The 25,700-nt window shown below is 47.8% G+C and overlaps 1 protein-coding gene across 2 annotated transcripts in view; it reads right to left on the bottom strand.

Moving 5' to 3' along the window:
- Positions 1 to 25,700, bottom strand: part of sema3bl (sema domain, immunoglobulin domain (Ig), short basic domain, secreted, (semaphorin) 3bl) — a 149,897-nt gene that overhangs the window by 10,086 nt on the left and 114,111 nt on the right. For both annotated transcript variants that reach the window (XM_080218737.1, XM_080218744.1), the window contains exons 6-14: positions 23,482 to 23,598; positions 22,897 to 23,039; positions 14,430 to 14,544; positions 12,470 to 12,539; positions 9,115 to 9,259; positions 7,499 to 7,730; positions 2,737 to 2,828; positions 1,613 to 1,654; positions 1,365 to 1,522 (exon numbers count right to left, since the gene is read on the bottom strand). In XM_080218737.1, the coding sequence (XP_080074863.1) occupies positions 1,365 to 1,522; positions 1,613 to 1,654; positions 2,737 to 2,828; positions 7,499 to 7,730; positions 9,115 to 9,259; positions 12,470 to 12,539; positions 14,430 to 14,544; positions 22,897 to 23,039; positions 23,482 to 23,598 (1,114 nt within the window). The remainder of the gene's footprint in view (positions 1 to 1,364; positions 1,523 to 1,612; positions 1,655 to 2,736; positions 2,829 to 7,498; positions 7,731 to 9,114; positions 9,260 to 12,469; positions 12,540 to 14,429; positions 14,545 to 22,896; positions 23,040 to 23,481; positions 23,599 to 25,700) is intronic.

Genomic DNA, 25,700 nt, shown 5'->3' with positions numbered 1-25,700 from the left:
CCTGCCTCTCTCGGCCTTAGAGTAGAAAAGTTCTAAACGTACACGGCCAGGTCAGTGGACTGACCATCAGCCGATTATCAGAGGCTAGCACAGGCTTGGGATTCACCCACCCACCTTCACAATTTTAAATCACAGTGGCCCAGGAACGAAGTGGATTATTCACCCCCTCCCTTTTAACAGGTTTGCCAACATGTGATCTTAACCCGTCTGCAGCCACATGTCCGTTAACCCCTAGTCTAGAGAAATTGAATTGACCTTTCCCAACGTGTACAAGATGCAATTGGCTCCACTGTCCGAGTACAGGAGAGGATGACTCTCCAGCGTTCCCGCTTCTGCCGACTCACCAGCAACCCGTGCCCGTGAACAAGAGGTTGAGGACAGTGCCTGGGTCATGCTGCCCACTGACGCTCTAGGCTGGCATACGGGGCATGGTTAGGGTTAGGGAAACAGGTCCCAGGAAAACAGGGGGAAAGAGAAAGTTTATATCTTGTTGAAGCTGCTGGGGGGTTGTGTGCTCTATCCCTGCAGATTGTCATTCAGTTTTCGAGATCAGAGATCACAGGTTCACTGATCTAAAATTGTTTTAATGTGTACGTGATGGTAAAGCGCCCAAAGGGGAAACAGAATTGTACAAACATCCTCACAATTCACATGCCAACACAGTAACAAGAGCTAACATTGCACTTGCAAATACAGACATAACCCACACTACGCACACACACACCCACCCACACGTACACACATAACCCACGCTACAAACACACACACATAATCCACATTACACACACACACATAACCCACACATACACGCAAACACACACACATAACTCACACATGTACACACATGACCCACACTACACACATGACCCACACTACACACACACGTACACACAAACACACACACACATAAACCACACTACACACACACGTACACACAAACACACACGACAACAAACCTACACACACAAATGCACACATAACCCACATGCAAACACACATGTACGCACAAACGCACGCAAACAGATGCAAAAACACACACACACACACACACCAAACACACACATGCACACACGCACACACATTGTGAAAAACACATATAATGGTCAAGCCCTAAGTGTACATTGACTTGTTATCCAAGCCATGTAGATATTAATGCAGTTAGTGCGTACACCACACACTCCTCACCACCTCCCACGCCAGCAGATTCAAAATCTTAACCACATGTGAATACAGACACAGATTTATTCACTGGTTTACCCAACAACAGGCTAACATATACCAACCGACCCCAGCACCAAATATCTCAACACTATCTGGAAGGCAGTGAACGGACATTAGCTGAGAGCATGCGACAGACATGTCACCTTTTAGCAGCGGGCTGGTATCTGGTACAGGAGCTTCCATCCCAAGCGCAGTAGGGGTCTCGGGCGAGGCAACACTCGGCACAAGCATTGCCATAGGTCTCGCACTGATGGAGCTTCACCTGGGCCACCCCCACTCTCGAGCCAACATACAGCTGTTGCTGCAGAGTAGATAGGAGGAACGTTAGACCGAGAATAACACAAGAGTTCAACACCAACTGAAAGATGTGTCAGAGGATGGAGTTCCTTACCCGTTTCACAGAGATCTCCATCGAGGTGATGGGATTCGGAATCTGGCAATAGGAAAACCGAAACCATTATTGGACAATTCTCTTCCCAGCTTTTCTGCATACATATCTCTACTTTCTGGAGAATGATTCTGATTTTGGTTGATAATAACAGTCTTGGCCTAATGGGGAGCACTCTTGCCTCTAAGAAAGAAGATTGCGGGTTCGAATCCCACCCCAGGCTTAGAGCACAGAAGCTGCCACTCCTGCAGTGTTGTGGGAGTGCGGCACTGCCAGAGGTGCAGTCTGTCTGAGTAAACTATAAATTGAGGCCCCTCTCTGCTCTCTCTGACTCATGTAACAAATCCCATCGCCCCATACCAAAGCAAATTAGGGACGTTCAGCTGTTTTAAGAACTTATCTGCTGTGGAAACTCAGTCAGAGCATCGAGTGGCTGAGAGTAGACCCTGACTCCAGACGCCCCTGACTTTCAAGGGACGTCTGGACAAATACATGAATAGGATGGGAATAGAGGGATATGGTGACTCAAGAATAGGGGTTTTAATTCAGATACAGGGCCGAAGGGCCTGTTCCTATACTGTAATTCTCCTTGTTCTTTGTTCCACAACATATTACATAAACCCTACAGTGCAGAAGGAGACCATTCAGCCCATTGAGTCGACACCATCTCTCTGACGGAGCATCCCATCAATAGCCTCTATTCCCATAACCTAAAGTGCAATTTAGCATGGCCAATCCAACTAACCTGCACATCTTTGGACTGTGGGAGAAAACCGGAGCACCCGGAGGAAACCCATGCAAACACCGGGAGAACGTGCAAACTCCACACAGTCAGCGACCCAAGCTGGGAATTGAACCCGGATCCCTGGCGCTGTGACGCAGCAGTGCTAACCACTGGGCCACCGTGCTTCTCCAACATAAGGTATGTTCAGCCTTAATTTGGCCTGGAAGAAGGTATAACCATGTAAGGGCTAATCTCATGGAGGGGGGGGTTTGTCACAGCCACACAGTAACCATTGAGAATCCATCAGGTCCGTCATGCACTGTGTAACAAAATAGGATAGTCTCTTGGGAAAGTATTGGGAGTCAGATTATGTCTTGATGATGCAATGGGACACAATTAATACCTTAAAGACCTGGAGCTCTTCCAGAATGACTTCCTCACTCTGCATTGCATTCCCCTTCCTCAGAGCGATTGTTTTCAGCACCACCCCAGAATCTGCCGAGGAAGAAAACAGAAACCACTCTTAAAATTCCTCTTCAGTCAATTTAATTGGGAAGAAACAAGGGAATTAAAAAATATATCTTCAACATTCTCACCCTCCACCCCCCCTCCTCCTCCGTGGTCTGTCGATATTTTGTGGATTTCCGCTTGTCATCAGTCTAATTCTGCTTTCCCTGATTTTCACTGTCCCAGTGGATGGATAAGATCCCATGTCACTATCTCAAAAAGTATGTGTGTGTGTGTGTGTGTGTGCGTTTGTCTGTCCGTGTGCGTGTATGAGTCTATGTACGTGCATGCGTGTGTTGTCTGCCTGTCTGCATATATGAGTCTGTGTATGTACATGTGTGTGTTGTGTCTATGTGTATGCATGTGTGTGTATACTTGTGTACGCACGTGTGTGTGTGTGTGTGTGTGTGTGTGGAGGTGGGGTAATCCTTGGTGTCCTGACCAATATGTATCCTTCAATCAACATCATTTAGATAACAAATTACCAGCTCGTTATCATATTGCTGTTTGTGGGATCCTGCTGTGCACAGACTGGCTGCCCTGTTTCCTGCCTTCCCACCACTTCATTGGCAGCAAAGCACTGCAGGATGTGCTGTGATCAGGAAAAGGTGCTATTTCAATGAAAGTTCCTTCTCTCTTCCCACAGTCACGACTTCCTCCCTCTTCCCGACAATATCTGCAGGGTATCGAAATGATGCCAAATGCCCGGCCAGCGTATTTATTGTATGAAGTGGTCGTGCCATGAGGTGCTGGCACCCCAAACAGAGAGAGCTCCTAATTTACACTCAAGCTACAGGTGAAGAGGGTGTCCGATCCATCCTACCACAGCTCCTCAGGATAAACGTCCCATGTTAAACTAGACCTCAAGCCTGCTAAGTGTACAGAAGATGATGGCGTAATGTAATATCAATGGACTATATTCCAGAGGTCCAGACTAATGCACTAGAGACAGGGGTTCAAATCCCACCATGGTAATCAGTGGGATTTAAATCTATTTAATACAATCTGGAATTGGAAAGCTAGCCTCAACAATATTGACCATGAAACTATTGTTGTCAAAGCCTCAGGGGGAGGGAAATCTGCTGTCCATAGCAATCACAGAAATCCCACAGTACAGAAAGAGAACATTTGGCATGGCGAGCCTGCACTGACCACCCATGACTAGCCAACCTAACCTGTATATCTTTGGACATTAAGGGGCAGTTTAGTATGGCCAATCCACCTTACCTGCACATCTTTGGACACTATGGAGCAATTTAGCATGGCCAATCCACCTAACCTACACATCTTTGTACACTAAGAGGCAATTTAGCGTGACCAATCCACCTAACTTGTACATCTTGGGACAGTTTAGCATGGCTATAGAACAAAGAGATCGAGGGATACGTGTTCATAGCTCCTTGAAAGTGAGTCACAGGTGGACAGAGTGGTGAAGAGCATGCTTGGTTTCATTGGTCAAAACATTGAATACAGGAGTTGGGACGTCTTGTTGAAGTTGTACAAGACATTGGTAAGGCCACACTTGGAATACTGTGTGCAATTCTGGTCTATTATAGAAAGGATATTATTAAACTAGAAAGGATGCAGAAAAGATTTACTAAGATGCTACCAGGACTTAATGGATTGAGTTATAAGGAGAGGCTGAATAGACTGAGAATAGACTAGGAGGCTAGAGGTCTATAAAATAATAATAATAGACAAGGTAGATAGTCAACATCTTTTCCCAAAGGTAGGGGAGTCTAAAACCAGAGGGCATAGGTTTAAGGTGAGAGGGGAGGATACAAAAACACCCAGAAGGGCAAATCTTTTCACTCAGAGGGTGGTGAGTGTTGGAACAAGCTGCCAGAGGTAGTAGTAGAGGTGGGTACAATTTTATCTTGTAAAAAGCATTTAGGTAGTTACATGGGTACGATGGGTATAGAGGGATATGGGCCAAATGCGGGCAATTGGGATTAGCTTAGAGGTTTTAAATAAAAGGGCAGCATGGACAAGTTGGGCCGAAGGGCCTGTTTCCATGTTGCAAACTGACTCTATGGCTAATCAACCTAACCTGCACATCTTTAGACATTAAGGGGCAATTTAGCATGGCCAATCCACCTAACTTGTACATCTTTGGAGTGTGGGAGGAAACCGGAGCACCCGGAGGAAACCCATGGAGACACAGCGAGAACGTGCAAACCCCACACTGACGGTTGCCCGAAGCCGGAATTGAACCCAGATTCCTAGTTCTGTGAGGCAGCAGTGATAGGCACTGCACTACCCTTACCTGTCCTTACCCAGTCCGGCCTACATATGACTCCAGGCCCAGCCCAATATGGTTGACTCCTAACTGCCCTCTGAAATGGCCGAGTGAGACACTCAGTTCCAGGACAATTGGGGGGATGGGCAACAAGTGTTGGCCTTTCCAGCAATGCCCACATCCCATGAAAAAGTGTTAAGAAAATGCCTGTATTGATTCTGTTCACCTCGTATTGTGTGCGGAGTAGGTGCGAGAGAAACCAGCGCCTTATTCAATGCAGTTGCTGAGTAACATGTGCGAGATGGAGTGAAAGAAGTGAATGATTGAAAAGAAACGAGGAAACAGATAAATCCGGAACAGTGGGTGTTACTGATATTCCCTGGGCTTGTTTGTTGTGGCCTCTTGCACGCTGACCTCGCACCATCACATCACAAGGCCCTGGTCTGTTAATTTTGACATTTGCAGAGCCAAGAAAAGACACTCCGCTGCACACTCAACAAAGAGGACTCAGTGAGGGAACAGACCAGAGTGCTGGGCTGCTTTCTGTAAAGAATGTCAGAGGGAGGGGAACCTGTTTAGACTAATCACACCGGGGGAGTCTCTGGAAAGAATAGACGGCTCAGTTTAAACATTCGAGGGGCCAGGGGGGTGTGTGGTTATTTATTGGAGAACACTCTTCCAGACAGAAAATCCAAGCAGCCCCCCTCACCGCACCCCCCCACCCCCCCCCCCGCCCCCCCGCAGTGATCTGTCAATACTTAGAGCTTGACGGCAAGGGCTGACAGCGGCTAGACCCCCGGGCAAATTAGCTCCCCAAATGTCAGGGGTGAATGAATAAAGAGTCTTTAACACCAGGCTGGTGGTGGTGTTTATTGATGGAGATGGTTAGCCTGTTCTCTGACTGATTAACGAGCTTCGTATGGGAGGGTTGGTGGGGGCGGGGGACGGGCGGGGGAGGATGGGGGTGGTGTAGCATGGTTCTAAAGCTCGGAAAGTGAGACAGGAAATTGAACCTCATTCAACTGAATATAGATTTAATAACCCTTGCCCCAACTGGATCATCGAAGGGCTGTGTCCTCTTGATCAAAGGTTGGCGTTTACCACACACCAGAGGCACCGGAAGGTTCTCCACCCGAGTTACGATTTGAATGGCACAGACAGCAATTGTGGTGCACAGCAAGATCCCACAAACAGTGATTAGACTGGTTACTTTCTTCTTGTGTGCGCTGATACTGATTGAGGGAGGAATGTTAGCGTGGGAGAACTGGACCGGTGTTCTAGAAGCTTCCTGGCATCCTTCACCGTCGCCTGAAGAGGCTGGTGAGGCCGCAACTCAGCATCTCATCTGAAGGACGGCACGCTCCTGACAGGGCAGTACTCCCTCAGTACTTTGTTTGGACGGGCAGCCTCTTCGATGTGGTCAACTTCTGGAGCGAGGTTTGAAGACATTAACTTCAGACCAAGAAGCTCCCACTGAGCTGCAGGGGGCGGTTAAAGGCGTGAACTGGCACTGCTGCACGCACATGATATTGCCGGTTTCACCTCAGGAACGCACACACACACAGCGCGTGGCCACAGAGCCTCCCCTCGACACCACCTACACACAAGGCCCACACAGGCAACGCCCTGTCTTCCCGCATAGTCCTCACACGCATGGGCTTCAATGGCCCTTGAATGCATGGCCCTCACATGCACGGTCCTCACACACATGATTATCAAAGGTCCTCAAATGCATGTTCCTCACATGCATGACCCTCACGTGCATGGCCCTTACGCACATGGATATCAAAGGTCCTCAAATGCATGTTCCTCACATGCATGAGCCTCATGTGCATGACCTTCACACGCATGGCACTCACATACATGGATATCAAAGGTCCTCAAATGCACGTTCCTCACATGCATGACCTTAACGTGCATGACCCTTGCATACATGGATATCAAAGGTCATCAAATGCATGTTCCTCACATGCGTGACCCTCATGTGCATGACCCTTACACGCATGGCCCTCACATGCAATACCTATGGACTGCTACCACTCATGCACCTCACACTGAGACACAGCACAAAATAAGATGGCACTTGCCGAACAACCCAGATTGGACAGCATTTACGTACATGACTCCCACATGGATTCTTCTAACCTCAGGGTGCGGTTTCAGCGCATAACTCAATGCTACAAAGAACAGTCAAGGGGATAGACAGAGATACATTTCAGGGGAAGATAGAAGGGAACAGGAGCGGAGAAGGGAATTGATGGATGTATCAATGGATTGAGATTACGAGGGGTGGGAGGAAGCTTGTGTGGAGCAGAAACCTGTCGGGATGAACAGCAGTGTGTAAATTCCGTGTCATTCCAAAGACTGTGCAGTCACGGCAACGCGTGTGGTTTAGGAAGCATTGACATCATCGGCGTACCTGTCCCAATGAACATCACGTCATACTGCCCATCCTCGGTCTCAACCCGGTCCACCACTATCTGCGTCATCTTGTACTGGACGCTGGTCTTTACCAGCACGGGGTGCTGGTTGATGGGATAGACTGACTGGAACATCAGTGGGTGACTGCGGGCAAAATGCAGGACGTCATCTGGGTAATCCTTGGTGCTGGTGTATTGCCGGCTGGGTTGCGTGGTGATCTTGCTGGGACACTGCAGAAAGAGAACAAGAACAATAAAGCAAAAGGAATTAATAGCAATTGCTGGAAGTCAGGCAATGGGATCAGTCATTAAATTAGCTAATATTGACACGTATTTCTTCAAACTGAGGTTCATTCGCTCTTCCGGGGAAGAGAGGTAGAATCATAGAATCCCTGCAGGCGATTTGGCCCATCAAGTCTGCACTGACCCCAATCCCACCCAGGCCCTATTCCTGTAAACCCACATATTTACCCTGCTAATCCCCCTGATATTTAGATCAATTTAGCATGGCCAATCACATTTTCAGACTGTGGGAGGAAAACGGAGCACCTGGAGGAAACCCACACAGACACGGGGAGAACATGCAAACTCCACACAGGCAGCGACCCAAGCCAGGAATCGAGCCCAGGCCCGCGGTGCTGTGAGGCAGCGGTGCTAACCACTGTGCCTCCGAGTGAACATCAGGGAGTTATTTGGAACAGTAATTAACAGAGAATCTGGAAGTCATTGGGGTACGATTCTGGGGTTGGGGAAGAAGGATTGATTTGTCAATTATCTGCAGAGGTAGAATTAAATCATGGTGAAGGGGCAGGAGGGGGTTAGATACACGCTCTAGGAAGTTGGCGGGCCATGCATGTGAGATGTTGGGGACACAGTCAAGGCTGGAATTTACCAGCTGTCCCTAGTTACCCTTGAGGGGGCCGCCCTGAGCCTTCCTTTTTAAAATAGTTTAGGCGATTCTTAAAGTTACAAAGCCAATGTTCAGAATGGAACAAGCAGACCCAAGTCCATTCCTTACTCACTCCAAAAACCAAATTCAAACTCCAATTGGATCCAATTCATGGCCCCACAGTGGAGACAAACATGATCCAAGCTGACATGATGAGGCATCACAGCCCACCTTGGGCTTGATTCATTTCTTGATTCATTACATGGTGGCACAGTGGCACAGCGGTTAGCGCTGCTGCCTCATAGCCCCAGGGACCCAGGTTCAATTCCTGGCTTGGGTCACTGTCTGTGTGGATTTTCCACACTCTCCCTGTGTCTGTGTGAGTTTTCTCCCATGGTGTGGAGATGCCAGTGTTGAACTGGGGTGGGCACAGTAAGAAGTCTCACAACATCAGGTTAAAGTCCAATACCTGGAACCACGAGCTTTCAGGGCACTGCACTGATGAAGGAGCAGCGTTCCAGAAGCTTGTGATTCCAAGTATACCTGTTGGACTTTAAACCTGGTGTTGTGAGACTTTATACTATGTAATAAGGGACACAGAAGTTTACATTGGAATTGAAGAATTAAGGATTCATTTGCCACTGATCCATTCATCTGCAGAATGGATCAGATTATGTTGAGATACCGGAACAGCATTCATGGAGTTTCCCATGCCAGGATACTCACAGATCCAGGTCTTGGGTAAGGTACTTTGCCCTCATACGCTATCCACTGATAATCAGGTCCTTCCTTGTGAGCGTAAGGTCCATTGAACACCTCCCGTATGTCAGCCATGTGATAGACACAAACAGCATAGCCTTGGAACACATTACTGAAATCAGATTTACAATGTAAAAAAGTCAAATAGCGAAATGCTTTACAGTTATTTTTGTTCCACATTTCAAACCAATCTGTCTCGAAACTCCACTGCATCATAGGATCACAGAATCCCAAAGTGCAGAAGAAAGCCATTCGGCCCATCGAGTCTGCACTGACCACAATCCCACCCAGGCCATAACCCCTTAAGCCATGTATCTACCCTGCTAACCCCTCTGACACTATGGAGCAACTTAGCTTGGCCAATCAACCTAACCTTATCTTTGGAGTGTGGGAGGAAACTGGAGCATCCGGAGGAAACCCACGCAGACACGGCAAAATACTGTGGATGCTGGAATCTGAAACAAAGAACAGAAACTTGTGGAAAATCTCAGCAGGTCTGACAGTATCTGTGGAGAGAGAATAGAGCCAATGTTTCGAGTCTAGATGACCCTTTGTCTGAGCTGATGCCCTGTGAGGGCTCTGAAGAAGGGTCATCCAGACTTGAAACGTTGGGCCTATTCTCACTCCACAGATGCTGCCAAACCTGTTGAGATTTTCCAGAAGTTTCTGTTTTTGTTCCAACTGGGGCCCTGATGTCAAAGAAACAAAGGAAAAAAGAAAATTACGGCACAGGAACAGACCGTTCCGCCCTCCAAGCCTGCACTGGCTATGCTGCCCAACTGAACTAACAAGATCCAAAGATGTGTGGGTTGATTGGCCATGCTAAAATTGCCCCTTAGTACACTGGGATGCTTAGGTTAGAGGGATTAGCGGATAAAATATGTAGGGATATGGGGATAGGGCCTGGGTGGGATTGTGGTCGGTGCAGACTCGATGGGCTGAAGGGTCTCTTTCTGCACTGTAGGGTTCTATGATTCTATGATTAAAACCACCTACCCTTCCAGAGACCACATCCTTCTATTCTCATCCTATTCATGTATTTGTTAAAATGCCCCTTAAAAGTTACCATCGTATCTGCTTCCACTACTACCCCCAGCAGTGAGTTCCAGGTACTCACCACACTCTATGTGAAAACTTGCCTTTAAACCTTGCCCCTCACATCTTTAACCTATGCCCCCTAGTAATTGACTCTTCCACCTTCAGGGCTGGGCCTGCCATTTCAGTATAGCGTGAGCTCTGTGAGACTCCAGTCCCACAACTAGATGTTTGATACTTAATGTCTTCAGGCGAACAATGGGAGGGCAAGAAGTGTAGCCCATGTCACTTGCAACCCCAAAAATAATTAAAGAATCTTATTCATACCTTTTTAATTCATATCTGTACCTATTGATTCATAGCTGCACTGAAGTAAAACAGGAAGAATTCATCCCCAGCTATTCTTCATTGTGAGGGCAATGAGTGATAATAGGCTGTTACAGTCCAGGCTAATCCCATTTCAACTGAGGCTGTCACTAAAGCTGAACTCCGCCAGATTTCCCTCTCTCTTGTCTGGGGATATTGAGGTTAATTTGCGATGTCCCATCATCTACCCACTATCAGATCAGCGAGCTCAGCACAGGCGAGGCTTAAGCGCCATTAGCATTGTTTATTTTATTAGGACCACAAAAGAATTAGATAGCAGACCATAGTTTAATCGAATGTCATCTGATATCCATAAACTACTGGGACTCTGTTCTCACAGTTTGTGTTCTTTGAAACTGAAGAGTAAATTCATAAACCTAACACTCAGCCATAGACACAAGTGTTGAATTGGTTAGATTAGTGGACGCTTTGTAATGTTCCTTTGTGATTCCTTTAGTGGAGGCACTATTTGATTATTTTAACTGGTTAATCACAGCGCTATTGATGTTTTATACACCAATACAGCTCTTACACCTGGATGGTTTTGAGATAGATTATCCGCCGTTAAATTGGCATGCTTTGTTCTCGTTATACCTCCGAGAATTAGACAGGTTACCTCTCCCAATCTCGACACCCATGAGCTGAAAAACCCTCAGGGAAGATTTTCCGTTCTCCCAGTAGTGTGTCTCTTGCCGGCAGGAGGTGGCGCACAGTTTGCTAGCGGCAGGATTCTCCGCTCCCGCCCTGTCAATGGGGATTCCCAGTGACGTCACCTCATGCCGGTGGGAAACTGTGGGCAGGGGTGCACTGCCGGTGGGACTGGAGAATCCTGCCGGCGGGACTGGAGAATCCTGCCGGCATAAACAGCCGGAGAATTCCGGCCATATTCTGTTAAACCAGAAAGAGTGCAGAAAAGGTTTACTAGGATGCAACCGAGTCTTGATGTTTTGAGTTGCAAGGAGAGGCTGGATAGACTGGGACATTTTTCCCTGGAGCGTAGGAGGCTGAGGTGTGATCTTATAGAGGTCTATAAAATAATGAAGGGCACAGATCAGTGAGATAATCAACATCTTTGCCCAAAGGTAGGGGAGTCTAAAACTAGAGGGCATAGGTTTAAGGCGAGAGGGGAGAGATACAATTTTGTATCTCAACCAAAACTAGAGGGCACAGCCTTGAAATAAGGCGGGGGGGTGCAATTTAGAACAGAGTTGAGGAGGAACTTCTTCACTCAAAGGATGGTGAATCTCTGGAATTCTCTGCCCATTGAAGTGGCGGAGGCTACCTCGTTGAATATATTTAAGTCACGGGTAGATAGATTTCTGATAGACAAAGGAATTAAGGGTTATGGGGAGAAAGCGGGAAAGTGGAACTGAGCCACTTCAGATCAGCCATGATCTTATTGAATGGCGGGGCAGGCTCGAAGGGCTAGATGGCCTACTCCTGCTCCTATTTCTTATGTTCTTATGTCCAGTGGGGTAATTTTTTTCACACAAAGGGTGGTAAGCGTTAGGAATGAACTGCTAGGGATTGTAATAGAGATGGGTACAATATTGTCTTTTAATAAGTATTTAGACAGTTACATGGGTGAGATGGGTATAGAGGAATATGGACCAAATATAAGCAATTGGGACTAGCTGGTAAAAACTGGGCAGCATGGACAAGTTGGGCCGAAGGGCCTATTTCCATGCTGTAAATCTCTATGACTCTGACTGCCTTGACGGGATTAGAACCTTACATCTCCAGAGCATTAGCCTGGTTCTCTGGATTGTTAGTCCAGTGACACACAATGACACTATCGCCATCCCCACACACCCTGTAATTGTGAAAGGCACTGCTTCAATACAAGATGAATGAACTCCTACCACCTCTCAGCACTCTCTGCTACTTTGCTTATTAAAGGTCAAGTAAAATGACTTCCTACCTTATTGTGCTAAATAGAGCATAAATTTCTGGATTCTTCTCGTCCTTTGTCCTCAGTAGAAACACATCCTCTGTGACACAGATAAAGTCAAATATTATATAATCACCAACAAGGGTGTATTAGTAAACAGGCAACAATTCTCATATCATTGGAAACATCCATTGGCAATTTGAGTTTGATTTCTGTATTCCAAAAGGGACTCAGATGTGTACCCAACACCACTATTTACTTCTCTGGGTGAAATGGTAAACATTTTGGAAATATATCACTGTTCCTTCACAGTCGCCTGGTCAAAATCCTAGAATTCCGTCCCTAATGACATTGTGGGCCAACCCACAGCACGTGGACTGCAACAGGTCAAGAAGGCAGCTCACCACCACCTTCACAGACGCAACTAGGGATCATAAAATTAGAATTCCTACAGTGCAGAAGGAGGCTATTCAGCCCATCGAGTCTGCACCTACCACAATCCCTCTCAGACCCTATGCCCATAACCCCATGTATTTACCCTAGCCAGTTCCCCCTGACACTAAGGGGCAATTTAGCATGGCCAATCCACCTAACCCGCATATGGGGCAGCACAGTGGCACAGTAGGGGCGGTATGGTGGCATGTTGTTTAATACTGCTGCCTCACAGCCTGAAAACCTAGGTTACTGTCTGAATGGAGTTTGCACATTCTCCCTGTGTCTGCATGGGATTCCTCCGGACGCTCTGGTTTCCTCCCACAGTCCAAAGGTGTGTAGGTTAGGTGGATTGGCCATGCTAAATTGTCCCTTAGTGTCAGAGGGACTTGCTAAGATAAATGTATGGGGTGATGGTGATAGCGCCTGGATGGAACTATGGATGGTGCAGGCTCAATGGGCTGAATGGCCTCCTACTGCACTGTTTGATTCTATGAATGTTCTAGCTACCTTTGGACTGTGGGAGGAATGATGTGGAGATGCCGGCATTGGGCTGGAGTAAACACAGTAAGAAGTCAAACGAGGGGCATGCACACGGTGGGTCGTGCGTGGGCTGCTCCTGGAGGTTCCGGGAGTGGCCTAGCACTTCGTGTCGGTGTGTGTGCTTGATCCTGGACCGGTAGACGGGCGCCGCAACAGCTCGGTGACTAGCACTGCTGGCTGTGCAGATACATGGATTTGGGCCTGTGTCTGTGGGAGTTTGTGCATTCTCCCTGTGGATGCGTGGGTTTCCTCTGGGCGCTCCGGTTTCCTCCCACACCCCAAAGATGTGCTCTTAGGCTGATTGGTTTTACCAAATTGACACTATTCTCCCCTGAATCTGGCTAAGTCAGGGGTTCTATTTGTAGATACGCAGGGTAGAATAGATGTAGGGTGATGCGGCGGCACGGGCTTGTTGGGCCGAAGGGCCTGTTTCCCGTGCTGGGTTGTTCTTTGTTCTTTGTTCTTTGTTCTAAGCCTCACAACACCAGGTTAAAGTCCAACAGGTTTATTTGGTAGTAAAAATATCAAATAAACTTGTTTACTATCAAATTTACTATCAAATAAACTTGTTGGACTTTAACCTGGTGTTGTGAGGCTTCTTACTGTGGGAGGAAACCAGAGCACCCGGGGGGGGGGGAAACCCACACAGACATGGGGAGAATGTGCAAACATGCAGACAGTGACCCAAACCAGGAATCGAACCTAGGTCCCTGGTGCAGTGAGGCAGCCGTGCTAACCACTGTGCCATGGTGTCGCCCTACATGGGCAACAAATGCTGGCCAGCCAGTGATGCTCGCGTCCCACGAATGGAATAAAAAATATCCTAAAAAGGGGTAGGTTCATGATTTCACTGAACGAGAGAGCTTTGTTCTGGCTTTGTGCTATAGAGCTGGCCTAGGAATGCCCAGTGCCGACACAGAGTACAGAGCATGTGAAGCAATCTCCCGTTCCCCCACTCTAACCCACCCCCACTCACATTCCTCGCCTTAAAGAAACAAAATAACCTCTTGCTTACCAAGCTCATCAAAGTAGGTGTCTATCCCATCAGGTCCTGGAACGGAACATATCAGCCTGGCTTTGACAAATGTGCTCCATTTGTTTACCAGTGCCCTTTGGCCTCCCGCATCGTTCTGAAAGGTACCATTGTAAACACCTCATCAGTTATGTTTCATAACCTTCTGGGATCATTACCACCCCAAATAATGGCTTCCCGCCCTCTTAAAGATGACAGCAGCAAACTAATCGACATTCTGAATCTTGTAAACATTTCTGTCATTCAAGAGGAGGAGGATTGGGATCTGCAACGGGGATTAGACTGGGTGGAATTTTTCTGCGGAGGGATTTTACACTCCTGCCGTGGCCAAAGGGTATTTGAATGGCTGGCCACATTTTCCAGTCCCAGCCCCTGCCCTGTGACAGGGCCATAAAATTCAACCCATTTGTCTTTATTCTCTGTCCAACCGAACTCTGAGCAACAGAGCAACAAGCTCTCTTTATTCTCTGCCTTTTTCTCCACATACTGACATTTCACGGACATTTAAGAATACAAGAATTTCCAGGATCAGTAAAAGACTGTTATTCGTAGAATCATAGAATCCCCACAGTGCAGAAGGGGGCCATCCAGTTGCCCTGTCGTGTCAGGGGGCTAGCTAGGGTAAATGCGTGTCGTTACGGAGATAGGGCCTGGGTGGGACTGTGGTTGGTCCAGACTCGATGGGCCAAATGGCCTCCTTCTGCACTGTAGGGTTTCTATGATTTTATGATCTGCCCAGACTCTCCCACAGGCTACCCTAGCCAGACCCACTCCCCCACTATTCCCTTAACCCCATGCATTTACCCCACTAATCCCCCTAACCTATATATCTTGGGACAGTAAGGGGCAATTTAGAATGGTCAATTCTCCCTAACCTGCACATTTTGGGACACTAAGGGTCAATTTAGCATGATCAATCCACCTAAGCCGCACATCTTTGAACTGTGGAAGGAAACTAGAGCATCCGGAGGAAACCCATGCAGACATGGGGAGAATGTGCAAGCTCTGCACAGACGGTGACCTAAGGTTGGAATCGAACCTGAAGCTGAAGTGGTGGAGGCTACCTCGCTGAATATGTTTGAGTCACGGGTAGATAGGTTTCTGATAGACAGGGGAATTAAGGGTTATGGGGAGAAAGCGGGAAAGTGGAACTGATCCACTTCAGATCAGCCATGATCTTATTGAATGGTGGGGCAGGCTCGAAGGGCTAGATGGCCGACTCCTGCTCCTATTTCTTATGTTCTTATGTTCTGAATCTGTGGAATTCTTTATTGCAGAGGGCTGTTGAGGCTGGCTCATTAAGTACACTTAAGGCTGAGATAGACAGATTTTTAATCAATAAGGGAATCGAGGGTTATGAAGATCTGGTGGGAAAGTGGAGTTGAGGATCATTGTAAAACTATAAGACATAGGGGCAGAAGACGGCCATTCAGCCCATCGAGTCTTCCCCACCATTTAATAAGATCAAGACAGTTCTGATGCGATAATTCTTAACCCCACTTTGTCAATCAAGAATAACTTGGGGGTGAAAGGTTATGGGGGGTTAGGCAGGAATTATGGGATTGAGGTCAGATCAGCCATGAATGGTGGGGCAGCCCCGAGAGGCTGTCCAACTGAACTCTGAGCATCAGAGCAACAAGCTCTCTTTATTCTCTGCCTTTTTTTCCCATATATTGACATTTCACGGATATTTAACAATATAAGAATTTCCAGAATCAGTAAAAGACTGTTATTCATAGAATCCCTACAATGCAGAAGGAGGCCATCCAGTTGCCCTGTAGTGTCAGGGGGACTAGCTAGGGTAAATGCATGCCGTTATGGAGATACGGCGGGATTGTGGTCGGTGCAGATTCGATGGGCTGAATGGCCTCTTCTGCTCCTAATGTGTATGTTTGTATGTTCACAGGTTAGTGCGAACAGCAATGGACCAAGAAGGGAGTTCACCACCACCTTCTCAAGGGCAATTTGAGGTGGACAACAAATGTTGGCCTAGCCAGTGAGGCTCACACCCAGTGGGAGGATAAAAAAAGACACTCGGCAGAAAGTGTTGGGGGATGGTATTTTGCGCTCCTGTTTTTTGGGGAGGGATTGGTGGCGGGAGCTGGACATCCCACAGGAATCCCAAAACGCCACCGTGGAAACCCCCGCGTTGAATGGTGGGATCCTCACGTGAATACATCTAAAGAATAATTGTCAGTTTATTGTCCACCCATTAGATTGTCCCTTCACGGCAGACTGAATCACGATAGCTCCCACACGATGTACATCTCCGGCGAGCAGAACCCGCCGGAGGTGAGTACATCCCCGGGGGGTGAGGGGGGAGAGAGTCACGCCCGGGTGGTACACTGGTGCTGCCACCTGGCACTGCACAGGTACTGCACCCAAAGTGCCAGGGGACTGTGCCAGGGAAGGGGATTTGTGAGGGGGAGGTTTCCCTTGGGGCAGGGGGCAGTGAGGTTTTTTCTGGCTATGTGTCAAACAGTTTGATGGGGGAAGTTGCCTTTTATGGTCGGCAATATCCCCCCCCCCCCCCACTCACCGTCTCCAAATGCTGCCCCATTCTGCCTACTTTAGAGGAAATCTCACTTCAGCACCCTGAAAACTCAGCACAATCACTTTACACAGAATATGGACTGAGTGCTGGCTGAATGTTGCTTTTAGCTGCCAGTCAGTAATAACAATGAAAAATTGAACTCTCCCCTGGGAACTTGGTTCCACAGTTGTACTGCCCAAGCCAGGTGTAATCTCACGTCTCGGGTGAGTGCCTCATGCCAGGCTGTGATGGCCTGTACTGAGACCGTTTGCAAGCAATATGGACTGCCTGCTCATTCCTGTCCCTGCCCTGAGCCAGTCACCCTGTAGACTCAAAACCTGGGGCATTCTAAACTGTGGTGACTGATGGGCGGAGGGTTATCAGGGCAAGGTTAACAACACCAGCACTGCAAAGGTTATTAGTTCACCCCTAATGAGGCTATCAGTCAAGATAGTCCATCTAACAGCTGATGATGGCTGTTATCAGCCTGATATACACAGACATCCACTCACACACAGACACTCACATACAGACACCCACACACACACACAGACACCCACACACACACAGACACCCACACACACACAGACACCCACACACACACAGACAGACACCCACACACACACAGACAGACACCCACACACACAGACAGACACCCACACACACACAGACACCCCTCCCCACACACACAGACACAGTCCTCCCACACACACTCACACACACGTATATACAGACACCCACACACATACACACACACACGTACACCCTCACACACACACTGTAACAATAGAGATACACATGCACGCATGAACACACACACACGTTCTCACTCAAACACAGACACCCGCACACACGCTCACACACACACATACCCTCACATACACACCGTAACATAGAGACACACATGCACGCGTGAACACACACACACATTCTCACTGAAACACAGACACACACACACACACGCGCACTCTTCTCATGTGGCATAATTTGATATTCCCATTGCAATTGGTATGCTTGTAAACTGTCCTGATGATTGCTTAATGAAAAACTTTGACAACGTGTATTTTTTATCCTCAATTTGTTTGATTTAATTCTATCAAAACCTTTCCTAACTGTAAACACCATTACTACCACACCGCAGCAACTCACTCAGGGTCTTTCAACAACAGCTTCCAAACCCGTGACCTCCACCATCTAGAAGGACAAGGGCAGCAGACACATGGGAACACCACCACCTCCGTGCCACTCACCACCCTGACTTGGAAATATGTCACCGTTACTTCACCGTGGCTGGATCAAAATCCTGCAAGACTCACCCCCCCACCCCCTACCCCCAGACCCCCACTAACAGCACTGTGGGTGTACCCACACCACATAGGATCATAGAATCCCTTCAATGCAAAAGGAAGCCATTCGGCCCATTGACCTTGCACAATCCCACCCAGTCTCTATTCCCGTAACCCATGTATTTACCCTGTTAATCCCCCTGACACTAAGGAGAAATTTAGCATGGCCAATGCAACTAACCTGCACATATTTGGACTGTGGGAGGAAACCCAGGTAGACAGAGGGAGAACGTGCAAACTCCGCACAGGCAGTGACCCGAGCCAGGAATCGAACCCGGGTCCCTGGCGCTGTGAGGCAGCAGTGCTAACCACCATGTCACCGTGGTGCCCATCGACTGCAGCGGTTCAGGAAGGCAGCAGACCACCACCTTCTCGAGAATAATTAGGGATGGGCAATAAAAGCTGGAATTGCGAGCAATGCCCATATCCCTCGGAAGAATAAGAACATCCCAACTTCTCCAGTCTGGCCTTTTCGGATTTCCAGCTGTTGAAAGGAAAACACTTGGTTCTTTTATGCCACATCTCACTACTGCACTGGTGTGTTGACAAATGAGCCATGTCTATTTGATGGACTGAGAGATAGGGAATTCCCTTATCCATGTGGGATTTATACAGGCTCACAATGCTGGAATGTGATGGCAAAACTCTGATAAGATGGGAAAACGTTGGAACAGCTCATGTTTACAGATGAAAACCAGTCCTCCCCATCTCTCACTCTCTCTCTCTCTCTCTCCAGCTTAATGAATCTTTCTCTTCCTCTTCACTCTTGTGGCTGTTAATCTCCACAGGTCAGAGTTCAAGTGTTGAGAAAGGGAAATAATGTGGCAATAATGCAGCACTTATTATGTAGCTCATGGTGTCTTTAGTCCCGGGGGTGAAACACTTGAAAAGAACTGAATAAAAAGATATGACAAACACGGGCTATATCCATCATTGAAAAAAAAAGAACGAGGCATTTTCTGTGGAATTTGGAGCACACACAACAACAAAAGGATCTTAAAGGCAATTGCTAGGCCTCGGGGAAGGTTCTGGAAATGATTCTGTTGCATGCAAAACATTGAATGTATTCAAGAGGCGGCTAGATGTAGCAGTTGGGATATAGATATAGATATCGATATAGACATAGCATATAGCATACAGATATAGCATATAGATATAGATATGGCATATAGATATGGCATATAGATATGGCATATAGATATGGGTATAGGTATAGATATAGCATATAGATATAGGTACAGATATAGCATATAGATACAGCATATAGACATAGATATAGGTATAGCACATAGATACAACATATAGACATAGACATAGGTATAGATATAGATACAGCATATAGATATAGATATAGATATAGGTATAGATATAGCACGTAGATACAGCATATAGACATAGACATAGGTATAGATACAGATATAGCATATAGATATAGGGATAGGTATAGATATAGCATATAGATATACATATAGGTATAGGTATAGATATAGCATATAGGTATAGATATAGCATATAGATATAGGTATAGATATATCTATAGATATAGCAGTTGGGATGAATGGGATCAAAAGTTGTGGAGAAAAGGCAGGATTAAGCTATTGAGTTGGATGATCAGCCATGATCGTAATAAAGCAGAGTAAAGCTTATTTATTAGTCACAAGTAGGCTTACATTAACACTGCAACGAAGTTACTGTGAAAATCTCCTAGTCACCACACTCCAGCGCCTGTTCGGGTGCACCAAGGGAGAATTTGGCACAGCCAATGCATCTAACCTTCATGTCTTTGGACTGTGGGAGGAAACCGGAGCACCCGGAGGAAATGCACGCAGACACGGGGGAGAACGTGCAAACTCCAGACAGACAATGACCCAAGCCGGGAATCGAACCCAGGTGCACTGAAGCAGCAGTGCTAACCACTGTGCCAGCCTACTGCCCAATTGCTGGGCCTCGGGGAAGTTCTGGAAATGATTCTACGGCACTCAAAACATTGAATATATTCAAGAGGTGGCTGGATATAGTACTTGGGGGTGAATGGGATCAAAGGTTATGGGGAGAAAGCAGGATTAGGCTATTGAGTTGGATGACTAGCCATGATCGTAATGAATGGCGGAGCAGACTGAAGGCCTCCTCCTGCTCCTATGTTCCGATGTGTCTACGCTGTTTAAATGTTTTTAAATGTTTGTTGAGAGACTCGTGGGAGTTCGAGGGAACTATCATGGTCTTCCGGCAAATCCCAATAAAAGGCTCATCCCATAAAATGTGTTAAAGAAAACACGGTTGGAAAAAAGCCCCACTAAAAACAAAATAACTCCTGTCAAAATCACAAAAAGCTTCCTGACGCCCATTAAACCATTTCCTGGACTGGAAACTTCAACTCACACATTGAGTTTTACTATCTGTCAGGGACATACTTCCAGCTATGACAACATTTCCCTGGGATCTTCTGTGCTAAGCCCCGGGAAAATGAGAGAATAAAAGTCCAATGAGCAAACATCTGGGAGACATTAATGGAAGAGGCAACCCCGAGGGAATGAGGTAAACATTGTGAGGTGACGGTGAATGGAGCGGTGGTGGGGGGGGGGGTCTTCCTCAGTTCTCAGTACCCACGCGGCACCATCGAAATACCGTCAGGCTAAGTTGAGCGGCCCTTTAATGTGAAACCGGAGCCCAAATTCTTAACTTCACACCACAAGTTAGGAGGTCTGATGGACGGTTTACTGGCTCTTGTCCTGTTGCGCTCTGGGCCACCCATTCTCCATCCGGCCGTCGCCCCAGCTCCCAACATCGGAGTCTCGCTGCGACTCGTAAAACGGCGATCAGACCAGCGTTACGATCGCCTAGGCCAGCGGTGGATAACCGGTGGCCAGTCAGAGCTCCGAGTGAGGCCCATGAGGCAGTTTGTTGACCGTTGCCCACCCACAGGGTCGCCAGATTCCACTGGTCTCTGCCCGTGGATTTCTTTTTCCAACCGCCATGACTTGCGTGATGCGAAAAGGAAAAGGGCAAGTGAGGTGAGGTGAGGTGAGGGGGTGGAAATGTCCAACCACGTTTGCCCCAAGACGGAAAAATCCCGCCTGAGGTGACGGACATTTGCATGATCCAACCATCCCCCCCACCCGCTACAATTCCCTTGGCGGGTGGGACGGCAAAACTCCCCTCGCTGCGTACGACATTAACTGTGAGAACCGTGCATTCCCTCTGTGTCCAATCAAAGCCTAAATATTTATTTTGTTTGTACTATTCGAAGTTGACAGTTTTATTAATATGTTAATGATTAAGCATGTTAGCTTATGAAATATTCGACACGTGTTAAATATATTCAATATTATTCATGGAGTGATGAATCATAGAATTCCTACAATGCAGAAGGTGGCCATTTGGCCCATCAAATCTGCACCAATCACAATCCCACCCAGGCCCTATCCCCACGCATTTACCCTCACGAGTCCCCCTGACACTAAGGGGCGATTTAGCCTGGCCAATCCACCTAACCTGCACATCTTTGGAATGATTAGTGAACAAGCCCAGCTTGAATCCTGTGGCCCACTGAGATGGAGGGCCACTCATGCGGCTCACTTACTAGCCTAGATTCTCTATCACTGGCCTAGATTGAGACAAAAACTACCCCAGTATCCTAACCACAACAGGAAGATGAGGGCCAAGGGCTTTCTTTATCAGGGTGGTCCATGCAGGGCAAACTGCGGAGGCTGAAGAGTTGGAATCATTAGGTGGCACAGTGGTTAGCACTGCTGCTTCACAGTGCTGGGGACCTGGGTTCGATTCCCGGTTTGGGTCACTGTCTGTGCAGAATCTGCACGTTCTTCCTGTGTTTGCTTAGGTTTCCTCCAGATGCTCCAGTTTCCTCCCGCAGTCTGAAAGCCGTGCTGGTCTGAACAGGCCTCGGGGTGTGGTGACTCGGGGATTTTCACAATAACTTCATTGCAGTGTTAATGTAAACCTACTTGCGACTATTGAATAAACTTTACTTCACTAAACAGTCGGACGCTCAAACATGAGACTCTGAGGTGCCAATCTGATGAGTGCATGGCACAGTTTTGCCCCAGCAACACAAGGTCAGGTACACATGGCCCAGGATATATCAATAGGGGTGGGGGAGGGAGGAGGTTGTTGTGAGGCATGGGAGGGCAGGACAGGGACTTCCTGCTGATGGAAGGAGATGGGTTGGGTTCAATAACCCAACATTGATCCTGTTTTTGCCAAAATGGCAAAATGGGTGGTGAATTAGTTAAAAGGAGGTGGTTTGTGGCATCAATATGGCGATGGCACAATTCGATGTAGCGTTCCTCAGAAGTTCCCTGCGATATGTTACTACAGTAGGGGTGCTATATAAATGTAGGTTGTTGTTTTACATTCCATTTGATGATCTTTTGCATTCGCATTCCTGGCAGCAAAAATCCCCAAAATTCAACAAAGAGGATTGTTAGAGACAGGGGCAGTGGGCCACACACGCCCTCGAATCCGCTCTGCCTTTCAATCCAGTCTGGAATAACCTCCCACCTCAACCTGACTTTCCCACCCCACCCCCATATCCCTCCAGTCCCTGACTCACGGCACAAATGCGTCCAATCCGGCTGTAAATGGCCTGGACTTTGCCCTCCGACTCTACGGCCTTCTCCGTGAAGAAGAAATAAACCTTGTCGTTGTCATGGTCGACGTTGTCCGGGATGAGGTGCGCGGCCACGAACTTGGGCTCTGCAAGGTAAGCCGAGAGAGAAGGTTTGAGCTGGTGGTCGGGCTCAAGGTGTGCACAAGGACTGGCCTTGCCAGCCATGCCTACATTGGGGTTGTGGCCATTGCTGGCAAGGCCGGCATCTGTTGCCCATCCCATGTCCTGGTGGAGAGTCTCACCCACAGGGATAGCAGACTGGAATTCCTGGCATGAAGCCCAGAACACCCAATTCCCAACGCTCCTGGATTTCTCAGGTCAGGAGCGGAGTGCTTCGAAAAATGTCACCGTTGGGACAATTACCTGATCGAAGATCGGCCAGGGTCTTCTGGGTTGTGCCCAATTAACAGCCGCCCTTCGATTTGCCGTCCGATGAAGGATGGCGGGTGCGTTCCCAAGACGAGAGGCCCAATCGGATTTCCCGCGGCACCGGACAGATGTCCAGCGCTGACGATAGCCGCTGCTTACCCTGCAACAAGCGTTGGTCCAGCTCTGTCCTCACAGCGGAGCGGGAGCCCAGGCTCCGGAAGATGACGGGGTCCCTTCCGAGGAAGTCAGCTGTCAGTCCGGAATACAGCTCGTCACCTGAGGAATGGAGGAAGATCGAGTCAGATGATGTGGCTATCCTTGGCTACAGTTGACTGAGTTTCATTCTCAATTTAAATCATTGTCACCTTGGTTTCAAATTATTTTCCAGGTTCCCTTTACATCCTCATCCTTATACTCACCAAGATTGGAGGAAAGGCAAATTGTGCGGAGGGTGTGGAGAGTCTACAGAAGGATCTAGATAGGCTGGGCGAATGGGCCAGGAAATGGCAAATGGAATTTAATGTTGGCAAGTGTGAGGTGGTCCACTTTGGTAGGAATAATGGTAGGAAGGATTATCACTTACGTGGCGAAAAACTGCAGCAGGCGACAGTGCAGAGGGACCTCGGGGTCCTTGTGCATGAGTCGCAAAAACCCAGCTTGCAGGTGCAGCAGGTGGTCAGGAAGGTGAATGGGTTGCTGGCCTTCATAGCGAGGGGGATTGAATATAAAAGTAGGGAGGTCTTGCTGCAGCTGTATAGGGCATTGGTGAGGCCGCAGCTGGAGTACTGTGCGCAGTTTTGGGCGCCGTACTTACGCAAGGATATTTTGGCCTTGGAGGGAGTGCAGAGGAGGTTTACTAGGCTGATGCCGGAGTTGAGGGGGTTGAGCTATGAGGAGAGGCTGAATAAACTAGGCTTGTACTCGTTAGAGTTTAGAAGAATGAGGGGAGATCTCATTGAGACGTATAAGATGATGAATGGGATGGATAGGATAGAGGTGGAGAGACTCTTCCCGCTCAGAAAGGACAGTAGGACTAGGGGGCACAGCCTCAAGATAAATGGGGGGCGGTTTAGAACGGAGTTGAGGAGGAACTTCTTCACTCAAAGGGTGGTGAATCTCTGGAATTCTCTGCCCGTTGAAGTGGTGGAGGCTACCTCGCTAAATATTTTTAAGACGCGGGTTGATGGGTTTTTGATAAGCGAGGGGATTAAGGGTTATGGGGAGAGGGCGGGAATGTGGAACTGAGCCACGACAGATCAGCCATGATCTTATTGAATGGTGGGGCAGGCTCGAAGGGCTAGATGGCCTACTCCCGCTCCTATTTCTTATGTTCTTATGTTCTCACACTTATCTAGTGTGACTCCTGATTGAGAAGACTGGGATTTCATAGTCAGAGCTTTACAGCACAAAAAGAGGCCCTTCAGTCTGTGCTGGCTATCAAACACCTATCTATTCTAATCCCATTTTCCTTTGCTTGGCCTGTGGCCTTGCGTTCTACGGCATTTCAAGTGCTCATCTAAATGATCCATAAATGTTGTAAGTTTATTTATTATGAGTACAAATAGTCTTACATTAACACTGCAACAAAGTTGCTGTGAAAATCCCCTAGTCACCACACTCTGTTCGGGTACACTGAGAGAGAATTTAGCATGGCTAATGCACCTAACCAGCATGTCTTTCGGACTGTGAGAGAAAACCAGAGCACCCGGAGGAAACCCACGCAGACACAGGGAGAATGTGCAGACTTTGCACAGGCAGTGACTAGAGCCAGGAATTGAACCTGAGTCCCTGGCGCTGTGAGGCAGCAATGCTAACCATTGTGCCACCATACCATCCATTAGTGCCATCCACCCATCAGTGTAGCATTGTGCCAATAGAAGTGACATTTGGCACAAGAGGTGCCTTTAAATCTGAAACCCTAAGTGGTTAACTGGAGTGTGGATTGGGATGGGTTCAAGGGCCAAAGGGAAAGCAGAAAAATTCAAATCCACTTCAGGGAACTTCATCATAGAATCCCTATAGTGCAGAAGGAGGCCATTCAGCCCATCAAGTCTGCACCGGCCACAAGCCCTACCCCTTAATCCCAAATATTTACGCTGCTATTCCCCCTGACACTATGGGGCAATTTACCATGGCCAATTAACCTAACCCGCACATCTTTGGACTGCATGGAAGGAAACCGGAGCACCCGGACATGGGGAGAACGTGCAGAGTCCACTCAGGCAGCAACCAAGCTGGGAATCGAACCCGGGTCCCTGGTGTTGTGAGGCAGCAGCACTAACCACTGTGCCATCTTAGAAGGACGATTCAAAAAAAAGGATTATGAGGTCCCTCAGCAATTATCAGTAATGCAATAAGTGAGGCAGTTTGCTGTCTCC

Source organism: Carcharhinus amblyrhynchos, chromosome 3 (assembly GCF_965287045.1).
Source record: "Carcharhinus amblyrhynchos chromosome 3, sCarAmb.v2.hapA, whole genome shotgun sequence".
Lineage (NCBI taxonomy): Eukaryota > Metazoa > Chordata > Chondrichthyes > Carcharhiniformes > Carcharhinidae > Carcharhinus > Carcharhinus amblyrhynchos.
The sequence above is the reverse complement of the archived record's forward strand: the minus strand, read 5'-3'. Positions and strand labels throughout refer to the sequence as shown.